At 46.9% G+C, this 23,636-nt stretch overlaps 1 protein-coding gene across 1 annotated transcript in view; it reads right to left on the bottom strand.

Moving 5' to 3' along the window:
- Positions 1 to 23,636, bottom strand: part of KLHL13 (kelch like family member 13) — a 192,587-nt gene that overhangs the window by 32,564 nt on the left and 136,387 nt on the right. The window contains 2 exon segments of the mRNA XM_030209395.1: positions 4,693 to 5,488; positions 19,382 to 19,578. Coding sequence (XP_030065255.1) covers positions 4,693 to 5,488; positions 19,382 to 19,578 — 993 coding nt within the window.

The following is a 23,636-nucleotide window of genomic DNA, read 5'->3' as shown; positions in this document are numbered from 1 at the left end:
CGTTGGCCTGAAGCCTGGAACAGAACTGAGGGACTTTGTGGTTCACTCGAGATGCGAAGAGATCCACCAAGGGGGTGCCCCACGCTTGGAAGATCTGGCGCACCACTCGGGAGTTGAGCGACCACTCGTGAGGTTGCATAATCCTGCTCAACCTGTCGGCCAGACTGTTGTTTACGCCTGCCAGATATGTGGCTTGGAGCACCATGCCTTGACGGCGAGCCCAGAGCCACATGCTGACGGCTTCCTGACACAGGGGGCGAGATCCGGTGCCCCCCTGCTTGTTGACATAGTACATGGCAACCTGGTTGTCTGTCTGAATTTGGATAATTTGGTGGGACAGCCGATCTCTGAAAGCCTTCAGAGCGTTCCAGATCGCTCGTAACTCCAGGAGATTGATCTGTAGACCGCGTTCCTGGAGGGACCAGCTTCCTTGGGTGTGAAGCCCATCGACATGAGCTCCCCATCCCAGGAGGGACGCATCCGTAGTCAGCACTTTCCGTGGCTGAGGGATTTGGAAGGGACGTCCCAGAGTCAAATTGGAGCAAATGGTCCACCAATACAGGGATTCGAGAAAACTCGTGGACAGGTGGATCACGTCCTCCAGACCCCCAGCGGCCTGATACCACTGGGAGGCTAGGGTCCATTGAGCAGATCTCATGTGAAGGCGGGCCATGGGAGTCACATGAACTGTGGAGGCCATGTGGCCCAGCAATCTCAACATCTGCCGAGCTGTGATCTGCTGGGACGCTCGCACCCGCGAGACGAGGGACAACAAGTTGTTGGCTCTCGTCTCTGGGAGATAGGCGCGAGCCGTCCGAGAATCCAGCAGAGCTCCTATGAATTCGAGTCTCTGCACTGGAAGAAGATGGGACTTTGGATAATTTATCACAAACCCCAGTAGCTCCAGTAGGCGAATAGTCATCTGCATGGACTGCAGGGCTCCTGCCTCGGATGTGTTCTTCACCAGCCAATCGTCGAGATATGGGAACACGTGCACCCCCAGCCTGCGAAGCGCCGCTGCTACCACAGCTAGGCACTTGGTGAACACCCTGGGCGCAGAGGCGAGCCCAAAGGGTAGCACACAGTACTGGAAGTGGCGTGTGCCCAACTGAAATCGCAGATACTGTCTGTGAGCTGGCAGTATCGGGATGTGTGTGTAGGCATCCTTCAAGTCCAGAGAGCATAGCCAGTCGTTTTGCTGAATCATGGGGAGAAGGGTGCCCAGGGAAAGCATCCTGAACTTTTCTTTTTCGAGATATTTGTTCAGGGCCCTTAGGTCTAGGATGGGACGCATCCCCCCTGTTTTCTTTTCCACAAGGAAGTACCTGGAATAGAATCCCAGCCCTTCTTGCCCGGATGGCACGGGCTCGACCGCATTGGCGCTGAGAAGGGCGGAGAGTTCCTCTGCAAGTACCTGCTTGTGCTGGAAGCTGTAAGACTGAGCTCCCGGTGGACAATTTGGAGGTTTTGAGGTCAAATTGAGGGTGTACCCCTGCCGGACTATTTGCAGAACCCACTGATCGGAGGTTATGAGAGGCCACCTTTGGTGAAAAGCTTTCAACCTCCCTCCGACTGGCAGGTCGCCCGGCACGGACACTTGGATGTCGGCTATGCTCTGCTGGAGCCAGTCAAAAGCTCGCCCCTTGCTTTTGCTGGGGAGCCGCGGGGCCTTGCTGAGTCGCACGCTGCTGACGAGAGCGAGCGCGCTGGGGCTTAGCCTGGGCCGCAGGCTGTCGGGAAGGAGGATTGTACCTACGCTTGCCAGATTGTACCTACGCTTTCCCCCGAAAAATCGTCTACCTGTAGAGGTAGAAGCTGAAAGCTGCCGGCGGGCGAATTTGTCGAATGCGGTGTCCCGCTGGTGGAGAGACTCTACCACCTGTTCGACTTTTTCACCAAAAATATTGTCCGCACGGCAAGGCGAGTCCGCAATCCGCTGCTGGATTCTATTCTCCAGGTCGGCGGCACGCAGCCATGAGAGCCTGCGCATCACCACACCTTGAGCAGCGGCCCTGGACGCAACATCAAAAGTGTCATAAACTCCTCTGGCCAGGAATTTTCTGCACGCCTTCAGCTGCCTGACCACCTCCTGAAAAGGCTTGGCTTGCTCAGGGGGAAGAGCATCAACCAAGCCCGCCAACTGCCGCACATTGTTCCGCATGTGTATGCTCGTGTAGAGCTGGTAAGACTGGATCTTGGACACGAGCATAGAGGAATGGTAGGCCTTCCTCCCAAAGGAGTCTAAGGTTCTAGCGTCCTTGCCCGGGGGCGCCGAAGCATGTTCCCTAGAACTCTTAGCCTTCTTTAGGGCCAAATCCACAACTCCAGAGTCATGAGGCAACTGAGTGCGCATCAGCTCTGGGTCCCCATGGATCCGGTACTGGGACTCGATCTTCTTGGGAATGTGGGGATTAGTTAATGGCTTGGTCCAGTTCGCAAGCAATGTCTTTTTCAGGACATGGTGCAAGGGAACAGTGGACGCTTCCTTAGGTGGAGAAGGATAGTCCAGGAGCTCAAACATTTCAGCCCTGGGCTCGTCCTCCACAACCACCGGGAAGGGGATGGCCGTAGACATCTCCCGGACAAAGGAGGCAAAAGACAGACTCTCGGGAGGAGAAAGCTGTCTCTCAGGAGAGGGAGTGGGATCAGACGGAAGACCCTCAGACTCCTCGTCAGAGAAATATCTGGGATCTTCCTCTTCCTCCCACGAGGCCTCACCCTCGGTGTCAGACACAAGTTCACGGACCTGTGTCTGCAACCTCGCCCTGCTCGACTCCGTGGAGCCACGTCCACGATGGGGGCGTCGAGAGGTAGACTCCCTGGCCCGCATCGGCGAAGCTCCCTCCGCCGACGTAGTCGGGGAGCCCTCCTGGGAGGTGGCCGCGGTCGGCACCGCACGCGGTACCGACGTCGGGGACCTCAACCTGGGCGATGGGCCAGCCGGCGCCACGCTCGACGGTACCGGAGGCGCAAGCACCGCCGGTACCGGAGGGGTAGGGCGCAACAGCTCTCCCAGAATCTCTGGGAGAACGGCCCGGAGGCTCTCGTTCAGAGTGGCTGCAGAAAAGGGCTGAGAGGTCGATGCAGGCGTCGACGTCAGAACCTGTTCCGGGCGAGGAGGCTGTTCCGGGCTGTCCAGAGTGGAGCGCATCGACACCTCTTGAACAGAGGGTGAGCGGTCCTCTCGGTGCCGATGCCTGCTGGGTGCCGAATCCCTCGGCGACCCAGAGCTCTCGGTGCCGACACGGGGAGGAGACCGGTGTCGATGCTTCTTCGATTTCTTCCGAAGCATGTCACCGGAGCTCCCCGGCACCGACGAGGAGGACGTAGAATCCATCCGTCGCTTCCTCGGGGCCGAGACCGAAGGAGGTCGGTCTCGGGGGGGCTGTACCGCAGGAGCCCTCAGGGTAGGAGGAGACCCACCCGAAGGCTCACCGCCACCAGCAGGGGAATGGACAGCCCTCACCTGCACTCCTGACGATGCACCACCGTCCGACGACATCAGCAGACGAGGTCCCGGTACCACCGACGTCGATGCAGCTATCCGATGTCTCGGCGCCGATGCAGAGGCCCGATGCCTCGATGCACTCGATGCAGGGGCGGCCGAGGAAGATGGTCTGGACGCTGACGACGTCGATGCACTCGAAGATCCCGGTGCCGATGCCGACGAAGAGCCCGAGAACAACACGTTCCACTGGGCTAGTCTCGCTACCTGAGTCCGCCTCTGAAGCAGGGAACACAGACTGCAGTTCTGAGGGCGGTGCTCGGCCCCCAGACACTGAAGACACGACGAGTGTCGATCAGTGAGCGAGATAACCCGGGCGCACTGGGTGCACTTCTTGAAGCCGCTGGAAGGCTTCGATGTCATGGGTGGAAAAATCACGCCGGCGAAATCAAAATCCGAAATGACGGAAAAAGAGCACCAAAACTTTAGAGGGAGAAAATCTCGACCGAGGCCGAAAAGAGGCCTACCCCGACGACGAAAGAAAACTTACCGGGGCAAAAAGCTGGAAGTACGGGGAGGATTGACACGAAACCCGGTGGAGGGTTTCCGGAGCACTTCCCGACTTAAGCAAAAGCTTTTCCGAAGAAAAAACACGCTCAAAACAATTTGGACGCGCGAGGTCGACTTTCCGGGGCTCGACACGGCGAAAATACGACCGTACCGAGTGCGGACAAAAGAAGACTGGCCGGCTCGAGCCGGTTTCGGGCGGGAAGACGGCCGCGCATGCGCGGTGCGCGCGGGCGCGCGAGGACTAGCAAAGGACTTTGCTAGTGAAGTTTCCGATTGGAGGGGCTGCCGTGGACGTCACCCATCAGTGAGAACAAGCTGCCTGCTTGTCCTCGGAGAAACTGTATGACATTACTAGCTGTGGTATGTTTATTCAGTAAAGGGAGTTTGAAACAAACACACTAAAGGTTAATTTACTTAGCAATGACAAAGAAAGGTTCATATAAGCATGCATATTTAACCACAGAATGCAAAATCTTCCACCTTATAAAGATTCAGAATTTATTGTTTTTTTTCCCATTACATTATTCTAACAATATAAACAAATAATTGCTTTGCAGAATTTCATACTTTGGAGGTGCATAGATAATTTGTATTGAGAAATAGACCTTCATAGCTTAATGTGCTGTATGAAAAAAGGCAAAGACATCCCAATTTTTTAAAAACATGTAAACACTTACCTAGTTCACCAGCTGCATTTCGACCACCAACTGCATATAAATGGCCTTTGAGGGCACTTAGGTGGAAGAATGTACGCTTTTCATTCAAAGATGCCACTTGCATCCATTTATTATAACGAGGATCAAATCTGAAGACAGTGTCAACTGCTGTCTTTCCTTTTGTGTCATAATTACTCTGTCCACCAACTACATAAAGAAAATTTCCAATTACGGCAATACCATGTTGGTACCTTGGTGCATCCATGGGAGCTAAAGATTTCCATTCGTGTGCTTTTTCATCATACATTCGTAGTTCTTTGCTAACAACTAACTGTTGCCTTAAAACTCCACCCAGTGTAACTAGATGAGAGCTGTCAGACCGAATAGCAGTTCTCTCCGACTGCATAACTGGTTGCATGAATGGCATCATTTGGTAGTTGCTGGCTTCCAAAAGTAAATTCACACAAGTATTATCAGTTCTCATGAAATCCACCGTTTGTACATGGTTAATAAGATCCTGTGGTGTCATGAGTGGAAATCTGATGTTCTTCATTAGTTTTGCAGCATATTCCATTCGGGGCTCTTCATACCGTAGCCATCGACAAGCAGCCTTGAAGAGCTCAAGCTCAGTACAGTGCTTAAGGCTATTACTTGAAAGCACAAAGGCAAGACGATCAAACGGGAGCTTCACAAACTCACCAGTACTTAATAAAGGAGGAAAATTCTTCAGGATGAAATTATTGACATATTTATCCACCTCTGTGAGGTTGTAGGTGTTAGCAATTCGTCCAATCTCCACACAATTTTCTAAAGATACCTAAGTGCAGAACAGAAAAAAGGGCTATTGACATCTAGAAAACAAAATTATCAGTTAAACAAAAGTAATAAAACCCAGTCAATTTTCCAAGCCATATATTTCTGGGTATTATATCGCACATGACTGAAGATGATTCAGGTTTACAAAGAGGCATATTTTCAAAGCACTTAGCCTTCCAAAGTTCCATAGGCTTCTGCACTTAGGTATCTACCTTTAACCAAGTGAAAGCACTGAGAACCTGCGCCTTTCTTTTTAATGAGAACATTTCCATTACAAGTTAACATATGCTAACCATTAGTAAATGGCTCCCATAACATGTACATGTATAAAAAGTAAAATGCACTGGACATATTCTTAACATCCACAAATTATTAATAACTAGTTAACTAATGGGTGGTATATAAAAGTTATACATAAGATAGATGCTCATTGTGAATTCTACTAGTCCATAAAAAAAAAATCTAACAGGAATATAACAAATATTCTAATACAAAGACCTATCTAAGCAGAAAGAAATCTACAACAAAGGGTCACAATATGATACACCAAATATTGATGAAAAAGTTCAGCCTTTTAGACATGGTGCAAACAAAGGTATCAGAATCCAAAAAAGTATGGAATACATCTAAAAAGCATCTGTGCTTAAGGATGAAGATTGATGTTAGGCTGGAGCAAGAAGGGAAAATAAGCACACTGCATAAGAACATGGCGTGTGCTTTATTGGGTCACCTCAAAAACTCAATCAACACCAGCATTCTGTCTCAACAGTTGAAAAACATCTCAAGTACCTAATAAGATCCCAATGAGCAGATCCATTTTTAGTTACTCACATCCTCAAATCTACATGGCTTAGGGCTTTGTGGTGCACTAGCATTTTTAGCATGTGCACAAAATTAGCACATGCTGTGCAGATGCCCATAGGAATATTGTGGGTGCCTACACAGCACACACTAAAAACACTAACGTGCCTCTAGCGAGGCTTAATAAACAGAGCCCTAACAGTTTAATGATTTTTCCTCCAGGAAGTTCTCGAAACCTTTTAATATTAAATTCTTGACTACATACCTAACTGGGAACGTAGGACAACATAAAAAGCAGTCCCATAATAGCAGTTATCAGCACCGAATATCATCCGGCATCTGCATTACCTTGAGGTCCCCCGATGACCTGGATATTCGATGCTGATGCCCAGAAATGGACTGGCATTGAAATATTCGGTCTAATTTAGCTAGTGGCAGTCAGTGTTTTAAAAAAACACTGATCGCTGCCAGCTGAATATTGACTTGTTACTGTAGTTCTTTATTCCATTAATCTGAATAATATTGTTGAACATTACTGTGCTCATAAATATTCATCTTGATAATAAAGGTCAAATAACTCACTATAGTGTACAAAAGACTGCCAAGAAGAAATGATCTAATGTACCTACCTTCCTACTACATGTATTACATATCTACTATAATAAAACTCACCCTCAACGTTCTGAAGACAACGTTCTGAAGTCACTCAATCACTCCCTGAAGGGTTCGTGGATTCATGGTGGTGAAGCCACTCCACTGACCCGTGCCCCGTCCACGCGTCAAACATCAGAACGTTGTCTTCAGAACAGTAAACTAAAGGAAGAGAATGGGGATCGCAACCAAGCAGGTGGAGAAGTAGGGAAACACGCGGAGCGTGTTTCCCTACTCCTCCCCCTGCCTAGGAAACGCAGCCTACCAAACTCCCAACCCACCCGCAGAAAAAATCTGGAGGGAACCCACTTCCAAAGCTCTGGAGTCCAAATGACTCCGGACACCAGTGTTCGAGGTCCAAACCCCCTCCCCCAAGCCACCCACCAAAGCTGCAGTTGAAAAGAAGCCCCGCCCACAGAATGCAGGAGGTGCAACACCCCCCCCCCCCCCCCCCCCCCACCGTCGCGTTGCTTTGCCGGCGGGGGACCCGAAACCCCGCCAGCAGAAGTCCTGTGTTATCTGCTGAGTCTCACTCCAGCGATCTTCGGCGTTGCTAGCCTGTGCAGGCAGGGCTTCTGTGCATCTGACGTCCTGCACGTCCAGGACGTCAGACGCACAGAACCCCGCCCTGCACAGGTAGCAAGCAACGCCGAAGATCGCTGGAGTGAGACTCAGCAGATAACACAGGACTTCTGCTGGCGGGGTTTTGGGTCACCCGCCAGCAAAACTACGCGACGGTGGGTGGGATGGCAGCGGGGTGGGGGGGCATCGCGCTGAGGAGGCGCTTCCTTCTTTCTTCAAAGCAGGATCCCCCCCCCCCCCCCCCCACAAAACTGAACTATACAACACACACACACTCATCTGGCAGCGCTTCCTGACCCCCCCCCCCTCCACACCCACTTACTCACTCTCATTTGGCCACACTTCCTCAACGCCCCCCCCCCCCAACACACACACACTCTCACATCTGCCAGCGCTTCCTGAAACCCCTGCCCCCCCACTCACTCATCTGGCAGTGGTTACTGAACCCCCCCCCCCCCACACACACACACACACTCATTTGGCCACACTTCCTCAACGCCCCCCCCCCCAACACACACACACTCTCTCTCATCTGGCAACCCCCCCCCCCCCCACACACACACTCACTCAGTCTCTCATATGGCAGCGCTTCCTGAACCCCCCCCCCCCCCACACACACACTCATCTGGCAGCGCTTCCTGAACCCCCCCCTCCAACACACACACACATGTGGAAACGCTTGATAAAACGCCCCCCCCCCCCCACACACACACACTCACTCACTCATCTGGCAACACCACACACCCCTCTTCTTCCAAGCTGAAACCTCCAACACACACACACACACACACACTCTCATCTGGCAGCGCTTCCTGAACCCCCCTCCCCCCCACACACACTCTCTCTTTCTCATCTGCCAGCGCTTCCTGAAACCCCGTACACACACACACACACTCACTCTCTCTCATCTGGCAGCGCTTCCTGAAACCCCTGCCCCCCCCCCCCACACACACTTACTCTCATTTGGCCCCGCTTCCTGAACCCTCCCCCCCCCACACACACACACACACTCTCACTCTTCTGCCAGTGCTTCCTGAATCCACGCCCCAAACACACACACTCTCATCTGGCAATGCTTAATAAACCGCCCCCCACACACACACTCACTCATCTGGCAGCACTTGCAGAACCCCCACACCCCTCTTCTTCCAAGCTGAACCCCCCCAACATACCCACACAACACACACACCCTCGCTCTCATCTGGCAGCACTTCCTGAAACCCCATACACACATACACACTCACTCACTCTCTCAACTGGCAGCACTTCCTGAACCCCCCCCCCCCCCCCCCCACACACACACACACTCTTTCTCATCTGGCACTTCCTGAAACCCCTGCCCTCCCCCCCCCCCACACTCACACTCTCTGTCATCTGGTAGCGCTTCCTGAACCCCCCCCGCACCCCTCTTCTTCCAAGCTGTACCTCCCCCAACACATCCCCCCACCCCCCCAACACACACACACTCTCTCTCTCTCCCTCCTCCAGCACATCAATTGCTTGGGTGCAGTGGCGGGAATCTCAGACAACAGAGAGGGGGGGGGGGGGGCCTGACACCAGAGAAAGAGAGAGAGGAAGGGCGGTATCTCTGTCACACACACTCTCTCTCTCTCTCACATACAATGTCTTTCTGACTCTCACTCTCACACACTCTGTCTCACACTGTATCACATTCACTCTCTATGTGTCACACAGTCACTCACACACTCGCTTGATCTCATACACTCACTCTCACAGAGAATCTGTGTCTCACACACACACTCTCTCTCTCTCACACTGTCTCTCACATACGCACTTGCACACACTCTCATTCTCACGCACACACTCTGACAGACACACTCACACCCAGACTCACTCTCTCTCTCACACACACACACTTTCACTCTCACATACACTCTCCCAAACATACACACTCCGAGGAAAACCTTGCTAGCGCCCGTTTCATTTGTGTCAGAAACGGGCCTTTTTTTACTAGTGTACAATGTTAGAGCATTTAAAGCTATCTTGAGCTATATACATTCTCCGTAAAACTGCAATTCATGTAGTACCAAATCTTCTGTAATAGTGTTAATGTGATTTATAGTAGTAGTAGTAGTAGTAATACATTTCAAGCTCAGAATCAAAATTTGCTAAAGGAAAGTTTCTGCAAGTCTCTTAAATACTCTCTTGCAAATTCTCTGTTTAGGATGTATCATTCCTGGAAGACTTGGAATGACATCAGACAACACTAGATATTCTTTCACCTTGAGATACCTAAGTTTTATTGGGAAGGGGGAAGGGAATGGGACTTATATACCGCCTTTCTGTGGTTTTTCCAACTACACTCAAAGCGGTTTACATATTATATACAGGTACTTGTTGGTACCTGGGATAATGGAGGGTTAAGTGACTTGCCCAGAGTGACAAGGAGCTGCAGTGGGAATAGAACCCAGTTCCCCAGGATCAGAGTCTGCTGCACTAACCACTAGGCTACTCCTCCACAGGTAGACTACACACCTAGACATGCCTAGTTGAAAATCTAAATTTCTATTCAAGGGAGACAGAATCTCAGTGACAATAATGTGATTTATGATTCATGAAAACACCATGTTCTTCTAGTTGAGTTTGACAGACAGCTATCCTTCAGTTTAAACGGTAAGCAGCTGCATGTGAAGTTTTAATTTTAAAGGTCCATCAGATTATAAGAGATACTGAAGATTATGAGCCTGAATATAGGCTCCTAAAGTGGAGTAGGTTTAGGTCCCCTTTCTCCCACAGTTTAGTTCTGTTTAACTCATTTTCTGTACCACCTTTCAAACATGAAGGCAGTGGTAAACTCTCACAAAGTAGGAGACTGTGTGTGGGATCAATCTACTCTTGTAGAGAAGCCTGATCATGTTAAATCAATGAAAAAAGTAAGCAAAAGTTTGCGTTTCAGATCGAATATTTTACAATTTCTACCTGTGGAGGGATTTGACTGGCTTCAATCTTGTTTGATCTTATGTTCTCACTAATGCATTTTCCAGCTGAGATTAGAACCATAGTTTTGAGACCTACCTTAAAGGATAGCACTAAACCTATGGATCTATGTTCCACAAAGATCGATACTGTCACCTATTCTGTTCAATATATATCTCAAGCCACTAGCTGAGCTGATTCGGTCAATGGACACTCGGTTCTTCATCTATGCGAATAATGTGTAGCTACTCATACCCATTGAACCTGACTTACCTACAGCCCTGAATAAACTGATTACCTGTCTAACATCAATTCAAGAGTAGGCTAAACACAACAAACTTTGCCTGAACCCAAGTAAAAACGAGCTTCTCTGGGTTCCTAACACAAGTGGATATATACCTGACATCAAATCCCTTTTGGGAAGTATGAACTCCCCCTCAAATCACAAGTCAGGAACCTTGGAATTCAGTTAGATTCAACACACACTGATTCCCAAAATCCAAGCAATCTTCAAGAGCTGCTTTTACTATTTGCAACAGCTACGCTGCCTCTCCTCCTTACACCGAGAAGGTAAATCTTATCCCAGTTGTGCATGCCATGGTAACATCAAGACTGGATTACTGCAATGCACTATACAGTGGTCTGACTACAAAGGGCCTGCACCAGCTCCAGTTGATTCAGAATGCAGAAGCAAGACTCATAGAAGGTTGCAAGTGACATGACCACATCACACCATTTTTGCAAAAACTTCATTGGCTACCAGTACAATACAGGGCTAAATTTAAAACTCTATGTCTGATCTTCAAGGCCCTGAAAGGAAATGGTCCTGGGTATCTGAAGAATAGGATGATCCTCTACACACCGCCAAGGAAACTAAGATCCTCTCAAGGATTTTCACTAACTACACCCTCTCCAAAAGACATTACACGATGTGATACCCACAAGCGAGCCTTCTCCGGAGTAGCCCCCACACTCTGGAATGCATTTCCTGAAAGGCTTTGCTTAAAGCAAGTATATCTCTACTTCAGGAAGCAGGTGAAAGCTTGGCTTGGCTCTTCAACCAAGCCTTTAATGGAAGAACTAACTAACTTATTAGCGTCACTCACACACACAAGGATTGACTTGGGTTGCACATACTGCAGCGGGACATGTTTATCCACTCCTACCCTAGCTGAGATAATATTTAACCATCTCTCTGACCTCATGTGCAACTTTCTTCAAATCAGTCACCTTACTTTCTAATCCTTCCTACTTTCTTATCCATCTATATGTTATAACTTTGCCTAACCCTTCACTACCAATTATAATGTTCTATTATGTATTGTGTTGACATTGCAAGTAGTATACCATTCCTGCTCTATTTTACTTATGGGGTCCCTTGGTTCTAAATCTACCTCTATAACGTTATGCCAAGAGAAACTCAAGTGTTCTCCCAGCGTGTGTCTGCCTTAGCTTCACTTATTTTAATTTATTTTAACTGGACCTCAATGCATCCACTCTTGGCACTTCAAATATTTTTCCTAAAAAGGGAATGCTAGCTACTGGTCGATAATTTTATTTATTTATTTATTAGGATTTATTTACCACCTTTTTGAAGGAATTCACTCAACGGTGTACAGTAAGAATAGACCAAACATGAGCAATAGGCAATTAGAGCAGTAAAAATATTCAACTAACAAAACAAAGTATGACTTCTACCTCTATAACGTTATGACAAGAGAAAATCAAGTGTTGTTCTCCCAGCATATGTCTGCCTTGCTTCACTTGTTTTAATTTATTTTAACTGGACCTCAATGCATCCACCCTTGGCACTTCACCTTTAAGGCAAACAAACCCTTTCATTACAAAAGGACGCCAAAGTTATCAATGGAGCTGATCCTATCACTGGTCCCTTTTTTTTTTCTTTTTTACCCCGACGGTAGTTCAGATACCAATGTAAAAAAACTCCTTTACTGAGAAAAACAATTGGATATCCTACTATCTGTCTCCTTGCAAATAAACAGGGTGTGTTCATTTGCAAGGAGACTGATAGTAGGATATCCAATGGTTTTTCTCAATAAAGGAGTTTTTTTTACATTGGTATCTGAACTACCGGTCGGGGTAAAAAAGAAAAAAAGGACCTGTGATAGGATCAGCTCCATTGATAGCTTTGCCGTCCTTTTGTAATGAAAGGGCTTGTCCTGAAAACTCCGCAGCGCATTCACGACTGCTCACAACTCCAGAAGATTTATCAGCCAAGTCGCTTTGACAGGGGTGCACTATCCCTGGGCTACTCGATGAAGACAATGGGCTCCCCAGCCCGCAAGGCTGGCATCCGTCACGACTACCACCCAATTGGGAGACGCCAGAGAAACACCCTTCTGCAAATTGGCTGACCGGAGCTACCACGCAAGACTGTCCCTGGCTTGGCTTGACCAAGGAAAGCGCAGTTGGTAATCCACCGACGTCAGCAACCATCTGCTCAAAAGGAAATTCTGAAGAGGCCGCATGTGAGCCCTTGCCCATGGAATGACCTCCAAGGTCGCCGTCATGGAACCGAGGAGCTGAACACAGTCCCATACTCGGAGAGCATGACGACTCAATAAGGTCCATACCTGAGAAAGCAATTTGATCCTTCACCCCTCGGGGAGAAACACCTTCCCCCACTTCATATCGAATTGCACTCCAAGATACTCCACACTCTGAGTAGGAAGATGACTCTTGTCCATATTGACCACCCAACCTAAGGATTGCAACACCACAATCACTCAGTCGGTGACCACTCGACTCTCCTCTGCTGCCGTCACCCGAATCAGCCAGTAGTCGAGATATGGATGCACTCGAATCCCCTCCTTATGCAGGAATGCCGCCACCACCACCATGACCCTGGAAAAAGTGAATGGGGCAGTGGCCTTTCCAAAAGGAAAGGCCCGAAACTGGAAGTGCTGACCCAGCACCGCAAATCTGAGAAATCTCTGTTGGGGCTGCCAAATGGGAATGTGCAGGTAAGCTTCCCTCAAATCGAGAGCCGTCAAAAACTCGCCTGGTTGAACAGCAGCAATAACTGCCCTTAATGTCTCCATGCGGAAATAACAAACCCACAAAAACTTGTTTACGTTTCTGAGATCACGAATAGGCCGAAAAGCCCCTCCCTTGTTTGGAACCACAAAGAAGATGGAGTACCAACCTGTGCACCTTTCGAGAGGAGGCACAGGCACAATAGCCCCTATCCTTAGCAGGTCTCGCAAACACTGCAGAACCGCTGTCCTCTTGGCCCACGATACACAGAGGGACTCCAGAAAAAAGTCTGTGACGGGAGAGAAGAATTCTAGCTTGTAACCTTCTCGCACCACATCGAGGGCCCACTGGTCCGAAGTAATTCTGGCTCACTCTGGAAGAAACAGAGAAAGCCGACCACCGATCTGCTCTCCTCCCGAGTGGACCTGCGCCCCATCATTGGGAGGCCCGAGAAGGAGCCCCCTGACTAGAGGGGGGTACAGCCAGACGCTTCTCGTTGCGAAAGGAAGAACGCTGCTTAAAATGAGGACGCTGAAAGGCTGCGTTGGACTGCCCCGGGCGATACCGTCGTGTCTCTCTGAAGCGTGACCTCGAGGCTCCCTGCCTGGAAGTAGACTTTGGTCTATCCTCCGGAAGACGCTGAGATTTGGAATCCCCCAAATCTTAACAATCTTTTCTAGGTCTTCCCCAAAAAGCAATTTCCCTCAGAAAGGCAATTTAATAAGCCGTTGCTTAGAGACCATAACTGCAACCCAATGACGGAGCCACAGAAGACGCTGAGAGGAAACGGTCAAGGCCATGAGTTTGGCCGAAGCACGGACCAAATTATACAAGGCATCCGCCAAGTACGCCAGCCCAATATCCATCAGCGACATCTGAGGAGTTCCCGGCATATCAGACTCTGAAATCGAATCCATGACAGAATGTAGCCAACTGAGACAAGCTCTAGCCGCATAAGAACTACAAACATAAGCTTGAAGTGTCAAAGCAGCCACCTCAAAGGCACATTTTAAAGAAGCCTCTAGCCGTCTGTCTTGCATATCCTTAAGTGCCACACCACCTTCCACTGGAAGAGTAGTCTTCTTAGTGACCGCCGTCACCAGGGCATCCACCCTAGGTAGAGCAAACTGCTCTAAACGGTCCGCTGAAACTGGATACAGCCTGTCCATAGCCCTGGCTACTTTCAGCCCCCCATCCAGATCCGTCCTCTGGGCCGAAATCAATGCTTCAATAGCATCATGTACCGGAAAGGCCATAGAAGGTCGTCTGGTACTAGCCATCTTGGGGTTGACCGCCTGAGAAACCACAACATCAGGGTCCTCTATATTCACAGAGATAAAGGAGGACAACTACTCCTTATGGAAAATCCTCATGGCGGAACAGTTCTTCAGTTGGTCAGTGAGGACACCGTCCTCCACCCCCGTCTGCTCCGAGAGAGCCACCATGGAGGAAGCTGCAGGTGACCGTATGCAGGACCCCCTCCTCAGACCCCAAAGAAAGACTAGGCTTTTTAAGGGAGGAAAAATCCTCTAGGGAAAAACCCAAAATCTCTTTGTTACCCCCAGACCCTGAGAGGATCAAAGGCCGAAACTGTCACAGCCGCGTGGGGGGGCAAGGCCCTTTTCAACAAAAAAAGCCTGATGGAGTAGCAAAATAAACTGGCGAAAACCCCTCCCCCGCAACGGAGGAGGTCGCAGCCATGGCACCTGCACCAACGCCCACAGTGCCTGAAAGCACCCCCCCCCCCCCCACCAAATCCCCTACCAGCGGAGAAGAAGCTTTGCCCAAAACCGCTACCGGAGCTGGCTCCATGACCGATCGCAAAATGGCGTGAGAATCGCCAGGCTCCAGATGGGAAAGCACGCTCAGGAGAGGGGGTCACCGCTCCATCAAGTCCCGCCAAATCAGCACACCCCGTGCTGCAAAGGCCCGCCGCTGAATGCCGTTTCCCGCATCGGGAACAGCGTTTTACTACCTCTGCTACCATCGCCCGCCCCCAAACAGGAACCCAGCAGGACTTACCCTGACCGGGAAAGCGCGGGAACTGACAGCTGAGCCAAAGAAAAAAACTCCCCGACTCCACTTCGAGGTAGGCTCAGACAAGCAGGCAACAGAAAACAGGACTCGGACAGCAGAAACACAAACCTGCTCTCAGTAAAAACACACTTCCATGTGCATCTCTGCTTCTCTTTTAAACAAATTCTATGGTTCTCCTTTTTTTTTTTTTTTGTGAGGAGGCAGAAACAAACAGAGAAGGAACAGCAAAAGCATGTTCAGAGGGAACCTGAGGTGCAGCAGGGACCCAGCAACTGCGTATGCTGCCAAAGGGAACACCACCAGTCCGCCACCCCCCGGCTCAAACTGACCACCAGTCTGCCACCCCCAGCTCAAACTGGCCACCGGCCCAGGAGCACTCTCAGAGGCCTTGGGCCCAGGAGCTGGAGAAAAAGCCGTCCACCACCTGCTGAGATAGAGACATACTAACTGAGGAAGGAGCTGGCCGTCTGGCATCAATGCCTTTAGTTTATCTCTATCTCTACCTGCTGGTAGGCGGACTTAACCCACTAGTTCCAGGATTCATTTGCTGCAAGTGACAAGGAATAAAGCCCATTCAGGTATTCCCTGTTCTTTTTACTGAAACCTATACCTCACAACAGATGGCCAATAAAAAAAAAGTGGACTTGATCTGCTTTTGTTCTTAGGGGCTCATAGGGTTCTATGTATATGACAAGATAAGCAGGTCAAAGAGACAGAACTGCGGTTTTCCCTAGGCACAGTAACGGACATCTAAGTAAAATATCCTACTGCTAGATAAAGTGAAGGAACAGCTTGTATGCCAGAATTTATACAAGATTTGGCTTACTCAAGTTCAAGTTAGGAAGCACAGTGTGGTTGGAAAAGCATATTCCTGGAGGGTAAGATAAGGATAAGGGAATCAGGTGATTGTAGAAAGAGGCAGTAGACTGGACTCCATTCTTTGTAAAATGGAACACAGATCAAAGACAAAATATCCTTTTTAAAGGGTTATAATAAGAGTATATATAGAATTACAATAGTACTCAAATGCAGTAAAATACCTAATTGTAACAATCAACATTAGAGAATAAGGGGTGGAAGGAGAGAGTTATCACAATGTGGTTAAAAGGTGTGCTTTAACCACATCTTGATTTACTAAGAGAGTCACCAACCTGTAGTATCTCTGTACCATAGACTGCCAACAGCCCAATGCTGCCAGGTTGGACTGGCACAAAACACTGATATATTGCTTATTTATGTAACGTCCTATGAATACTGGAAGTAAGTTTTCTTTGGTACAGTGCAGGTATTAAGGCAAGCACTAGAAGTAAACTGAGATCATACCTAACATATACTGGCTTAGGAGCGACATTCACTGCAGTGCATACTACTCACTTGCAGATACCGTGGTCAGACCACTATAAAGCATACATCTCACTCCAATGGCGCACGAAAGACTCAATTAACAAACAAGAACGAAAAACTTACACCACGAGAGGAAAAATAGACCCGGTAACATTCTGGCAACAGATCTATCACAATGGATGGACAATAAAAACAGATACAAACCTATTCCTACGAGAATGGGACGATAGATGCAAATCAATATTAGACAACATCGCCCCAACTCAAACCAGAACTTCACGCAGAAAAAAATCAACACCATGGTTCAATGAAGACCTGAAAAAACTCAAAACACAAGTTAGAAGATTAGAACGTGCATGGTATAAAAAGAAAGACAAACCCACACTCAACGCCTGGAAACTACAAAGAAAATACAAATATACCATAAGACAAACTAAAAGACTATACTACAAAACTGAAATTGGATCAAACTACAAGGACACACACAAACTCTTCCAACTCGTGAATAAACTAATAGATACCACACCAGTCACTACCAACAACGAAAATACACCAGGAGCAGACAACCTTGCGAAATACATCAACGAGAAAATTGTACAATTGCGAAAAAAAAATACCTGTCAATACCATCAACTACGCCGAACTCCTTGACCACCTAGACCCAGACCCTGGTGTTTATCCAGCAGACAGAATCTGGACCAACTTCGAGACATTATCGGAGGAAAACACCTTCCAAACGCTCAAAAGATTTGCCAAATCTCATTGCAAATTAGACACATGCCCAAACAACCTTATGACATATGCCCCTCAACAATTTATAACGGACCTAACGAATCACTTGAACTATGTTACAAAATGGACTCTTCCCGAAGGAGAAAGGAAACATTCTACTTATTCCTATACCCAAAGATGCGAAGAAAAGTGCTAGTGAAATAACCAACTACAGACCAGTAGCATCCATTCCTTTAATAACCAAAATAACGGAAGGGATGGTGACTAAACAACTCACACACTACCTAAACAAATTCTCAATATTACACAACTCCCAGTCAGGATTTCGCTCAAACCACAGCACAGAAACAGTACTAGTTACGCTCATGACTAAATTCAAACAAATGATTGCAACTGGCAAGAACATACTACTTCTACAATTCGACATGTCTAACGCCTTCGACATGGTTGACCATGGAATACTACTACATATCCTTGAGTACTTCGGAATCGGAGGCAACGTTCTCAACTGGTTCAAAGGGTTCCTAACCACAAGATCATACCAAGTGACATCCAAATCAACCACATCAGCCACATGGATACCTGAATGCGGAGTCCCACAGGGATCCCCCCTCTCACCGACTCTATTTAACTTAATGATGATTCCCTTGGCCAAACTACTATCAAACCAAATTTGCAACCCATACATTTACGCAGACAACGTAACGATCTACATCCCATTTAATCAAGATTTAAAGGAAATCGCCAATGAAATCAACCAAAGTCTACAAATCATGCACTCATGGGCGGATGCATTTCAGTTGAAACTCAATGCAGAAAAAACCCAATGCCTAATACTCACCTCTCAACATAACACGAACAAATTCACCAACATAAACACAACTAAACTGAATCTTCCAATCTCAGACACCTTAAAAATTCTTGGAGTCACCATTGACCAACACCTAACACTTGAGAACCATACGAAAAACACAACCAAGAAAATGTTCCAATCAATGTGGAAATTAAGAAGAATAAGACCTTTCTTCCCAAGGTCCGTCTTCCGTAACCTGATGCAATCAATGGTACTCAGTCATCTAGACTATTGCAACGCACTATACGCTGGCTGCAAAGAACAAATAATCAAGAAACTTCAAACAGCCCAGAACACTGCAGCTAGACTCATATTCGGTAAAACAAAATACGAAAGTGCTAAACCCCTACGAGAACAGCTACACTGGCTCCCAATCAAAGAACGCATCACATTCAAGATATGCTCCCTAGTTCACAAAATAATTCATGGGGATGCACCAGCCTACATGTCAGACCTGATAGACCTACCACTCAGGAATGCTAATAAATCATCCCGCACATTCCTCAACCTTCACTTCCCCAACTGCAAAGGTCTAAAATACAAACTAACGCAAGCGTCAATCTTCTCCTACCTGAGCACACAATTCTGGAACGCGCTGCCGCGTAACTTAAAAACAATCTATGAACTTACTAACTTCCGCAAACTACTGAAGACCCATCTCTTTAACAAGGCATACCACAAAGACCAACAAATGTGAACCTTTCCACATATATCCAGAATACACTTATTATATCTGCTTGTTAGACTACTATCATGTCTTATCATAATCATGTAACCCAAGATTTGTCTGTAATACTAAATATCTATCTTGTCATGTATTTCCACTATTCATGATGTATTTGTAAGCCACATTGAGCCTGCAAAAAGGTGGGATAATGTGGGATACAAATGCAATAAATAAATAAATAAATACTGTCCCATGAAAACAGAAAATGAGGAAGCTAAATGTGAACATCTTACCCCAGATATAAGAAACACTTTACAGAAGTCCAAAACAGGCAAAATCTGCAAAAAGCTGGCAGCTTCTAATGTATCCTGAAGATTGTCCATATTTAGAGACAGCTTTGCAGTATAAATGAAATCAATAATCTTCTTTAGACCAATTTTGTTCACACCATGAAGCTTAATGCACAGTAAGTCTTGCTCTTTCATTCCACCTAAGCAAGAAAATAATCACCATCATATTAAATTACAATGAATATTAAAACATTTTATGAAATACTAGAATATGCTAAATGCAACAATAAAGTTACATGACAAGTTATATTTCAAAAATTAAAAGTTTTTTTTCCAGTAAACTATAATATGAATGTTATGATTGTTGTGGTTGTCTGGGACTTGGCGTGATAGTGGAACTGATATTTCAGCCACCGTGCTGTGGCTTTCTTTAAGGCAATCTGGTGAGTTTAGAGATATTTTTCCCATAAAGCTACGTTATATACTATTTTCACTTAAGCTACCATGGCTGGTGTCATGATTGTTGCAATTGTCTGGTTTTGCCACATCTGATTAATTGGAACAGACACTGGTCACTGCACGATGGCTGAAAACATTGGCTCCACTTACTAAAATGTGGCAAGAAATGGACAACTACAACACTCATGACACCAGCCATGGAAGCCTAAGAGAACATAATATGAATGTGGCCTTTTTTTGTGCTTTCAACTAAGCACCACACTAGCTGATTAAAGGTAATAAACCTCTGTTTCACAATATGATAAATGGAAGACAATGCACAAAAATACACATCTTTAAAAGGCGAACATATGCAATTTTGTGAGAAATATATAAAGAGAAAAAAAATTGGCATGAGCGAGGAAGAATGTTACTTGTAAGTGGCTGATCCTTTAGTTTCAGGTATTCATGGGAAGGTCCCACTTAAAGAACTTAACACTTGAATAGAATTTCTGTGTGTTAAGCTACTTAAATATTTATGAGATATTTTGCGGTGCAGTTTTAATTTACTAGGCACAATACTTTCTCATCACTAAGTTCCAAGTGGGCATAACCAAAACATTCATTAATGCATGGCGAGCAATGAATTGAGTGCCTAATGTGCATTTGCACTGTTTTGTACTTAGGCTGCCTAAGTTACAAAAAAAAACCAAACACAAATCTAGCAGTACTGCTTTACATTTATTTTCATATTTTTCCATAAAAGCTTGCTAAAACAGCATTTTCACTTGCTTCAAAGGAGAAATGTTTTCATACCTGTTAATTTCCTTTCCGCGAGTCCTACTACACCATACCAAGTCAAAGGGTTCTGTCCATTCCTCACCAGCAAATGGGAAATAGACACATTAATATCACTGGTTTAAGTTCTGGTGCAGGCTGGAACCATTAGGTATGTGAATGCCAAAGCTGGATAGGGCTATGTATTTTCACTAATTTTCAACTTTAGTAAGTGACTGCATAACAGGGATTTTTTTTTTCTTTTAGGAAACATCTGCAAAAAAAACTACGCATTGTAAATTCCCCTGAACAATCCCCTGGAATTGCAGGGGAACAGACCAAGGAACTGAATCATCTCATTGATTCTGTGTCCTCAGCCATGCGGGTCTCCCCTTTCCTGATGGCAGGAGCAGCCCCATGATAGGAGTCCCATCTTGGATGGTCTCCAGAAGAACCCCAAGGTCTTTCTCCTCTAAAGGGCTTTGTCACAAATGCTCCTAGCTGAGTGGGAGGCCCCAGAGAGACCTTCATGGATACAAGGCACCTGGTGAGGCTGTTACTCTTGCAGCATGACAAATTAGAGAAGTTATTCTGCCTCCAGAGGGTGGATGGGAGTGTCTGCCCTGAAGGACAACACTAGAAGGTGATTTGGGGGTACAGGTCTCAGTTTGTACAAGCTATGTTGCTCAGGCCCTCCTCCTTTGGGCACAGCAGTTCCTAGCTTTAGAGGCTTTAGAGAGGGTGGCATGCCTAGAGTCAGGCAGCACCTTCCTAGCCAATGCTTTGTAGAATTTTATAGGCATTTCCTCTAAGATTCAGATTCTCTCTGCTAAACAGTGTCGCCAAGAAGGAATTGTCATCCTCCCCTGGGTACAGATCATCTGCACTAAAAACTCATCCCTCTCCCCTCCATGAAGGGGACAATAGGGATCTTCCCTGGATTCTGACATATACTCTATGGGAGACTACAGGAGAACAGGGACCCAGATCTGCAGACTTATGGTCTCTGTGTGGCCCCTTCCTCTTGACCAACAGGACCTTCTCCAACTCCTGAGGGCCATGAGCCAGGGCACCTGCCACCACAAGGGCAAGAAATCCCTGCACAGGCCTCAAGCCCTCTGCCAAAAAGCCACACACATAGTCTGCAATGGCCTGTGCCATTTTAGGCTCCAGGGCCCTAGAGGAACTCCCAGAGAAGCTCTGCAGCATATGCACCTCTACTGAGTAAGAGAGGGACACCATTGGGACTCCTCTTCTGCACTGAAAGCTACCTTCCTGGGTCCTTCTCTGTTCTTGCAGGTCAGCACCACATCGTAGAGCCCTGTATGTGAATCGACACTGTTGAGGACGATGATTTGAAACAAGTGGGAAATCTATATGGACCCTGGGAGCGTCCAACAGTGACTGTGTATTACACCTAGGCAAATGACTTTTTATACTTGCTTGTATACAATTTGTATGATTGGTCAAGGCTAATTATATTATAATCTAACCTAGGTAGTATATGTGTCTGAATGGATAATGAATTGATATTGCATGTGCTAACTCATATCAGTTGAGACAATAAATAAGTAATTTCACAGTTTCGTTCAAAGTAGATGTTTAATAGATTACCAACATTTGATATATGATTAGATCTAGAATTATTGTATGGTGTACTGTGCTTAGTTAGTAAAGATTAGAAATTAGCACACCACTGTGTATTAGGTTCTCAGATATTTAGGGATTAAATTTTAACTGCCAGACCCCTCGACCATTCTTCTAACGTTTGGAGATCCCTTCTCATTGTTTCTACTTCCTCCAGAGTATCCACTCTATTGGCTATCTTTGTGTCATCCGCAAAAAGGCAAACCTTTCCTTCCAACCCTTCAGCAGTATCTCCCACAAATATATTAAACAGAATCAGCCTCAGCACCAGCCCCTGAGGAACTCCACTGCTCACCTTCCTTTCCTCCGAGTGGATTCCATTATCACCACCCTCTGCCACCTGTCGATCAACCAATTTCCTATCCAGTTCACCACTTTTGGTCCTAAATTCACCCTTTCAGCTTATTCACTAGTCTTCTGTGGGGGACCGGATCAAAGGCCTTGCTGAAATCCAAGTAGATTACATCTAGCACACATCCTTCATCCAGTTCTTTGGTTACCCAGTCAAAGAAGTCAATAAGATTTGTTTGGCTCCACTAGTGATTTTCTCGGATCCAAGATGGCAGAATGAACCTGACGCTGATCTCCGCGCTCCTCGACAAGCTTTGAGTTTTCTTGCTCTCTTTCTTCGTTATGCCGAAACGCAGAGGGAAATCGGCTGCCGCTGTTCCCCCAAGCCGATCTTCTACTCAGGTTTCGGGTACTTTAGATACCTTTTTGCGGAGATCCGGAGTTCAACAGTGGTCGGAGAATGGCACGCTTGTGACGCCTGGAATAGGTGAAAGTTCCGAGACGCCACTAGTGCATGACATCTCTCTTAGTCCTGACCAGCGTGCTCGCCCCCCGCAACCCCTGGGCGTCTCTCCCCCGGCGGCGGCGGCGTCTCCTCTGCAAGCCGGATGTGTTCTAGCAGCGGAGCAACGGGAGAACACAATAATCTTGCCGGAGGATACGAGTGTGGAAGGGAACTCTATCCCTTCTTTAGCCCAGGAGTCTATATCTTTGTCTGCGGGATCCCCTCTGAGATTAACGGGAATGCAACCTGTAAGTACTTCAGCTGAAGGGCAGCAGACTTTAAACACTTTAGCGTTTTTAGAAGTTAAACCACCAGAAGTGACCCTGGACAATTTATGGCTTCTGATAGTTAATCTAGGAAAAGTTATATGTCCTCAAGTTCAAGTATTAGAATCTCGAGTAAAGAAATTAGAAGAAACAGTTGTTACCGCGGAAATAGAAAGGAAGGATATATTAAAGGAGGAAAAAAATCAACTGGAACTTACAGAAAAAATACAAGAGACACAAACAACTTTAATTAAAGACTGTATTAATATGAGACGGAAGATTGAATCTCTGGAGAATTCCCAAAGGGCTAATAATTTGAGATTTTTAAATTTCC

The sequence above is a fragment of the Microcaecilia unicolor genome, chromosome 7 (assembly GCF_901765095.1).
Source record: "Microcaecilia unicolor chromosome 7, aMicUni1.1, whole genome shotgun sequence".
NCBI lineage: Eukaryota > Metazoa > Chordata > Amphibia > Gymnophiona > Siphonopidae > Microcaecilia > Microcaecilia unicolor.
Note: the sequence above shows the minus strand (reverse complement) of the source record. Positions and strands in the feature narration are given on the sequence as shown.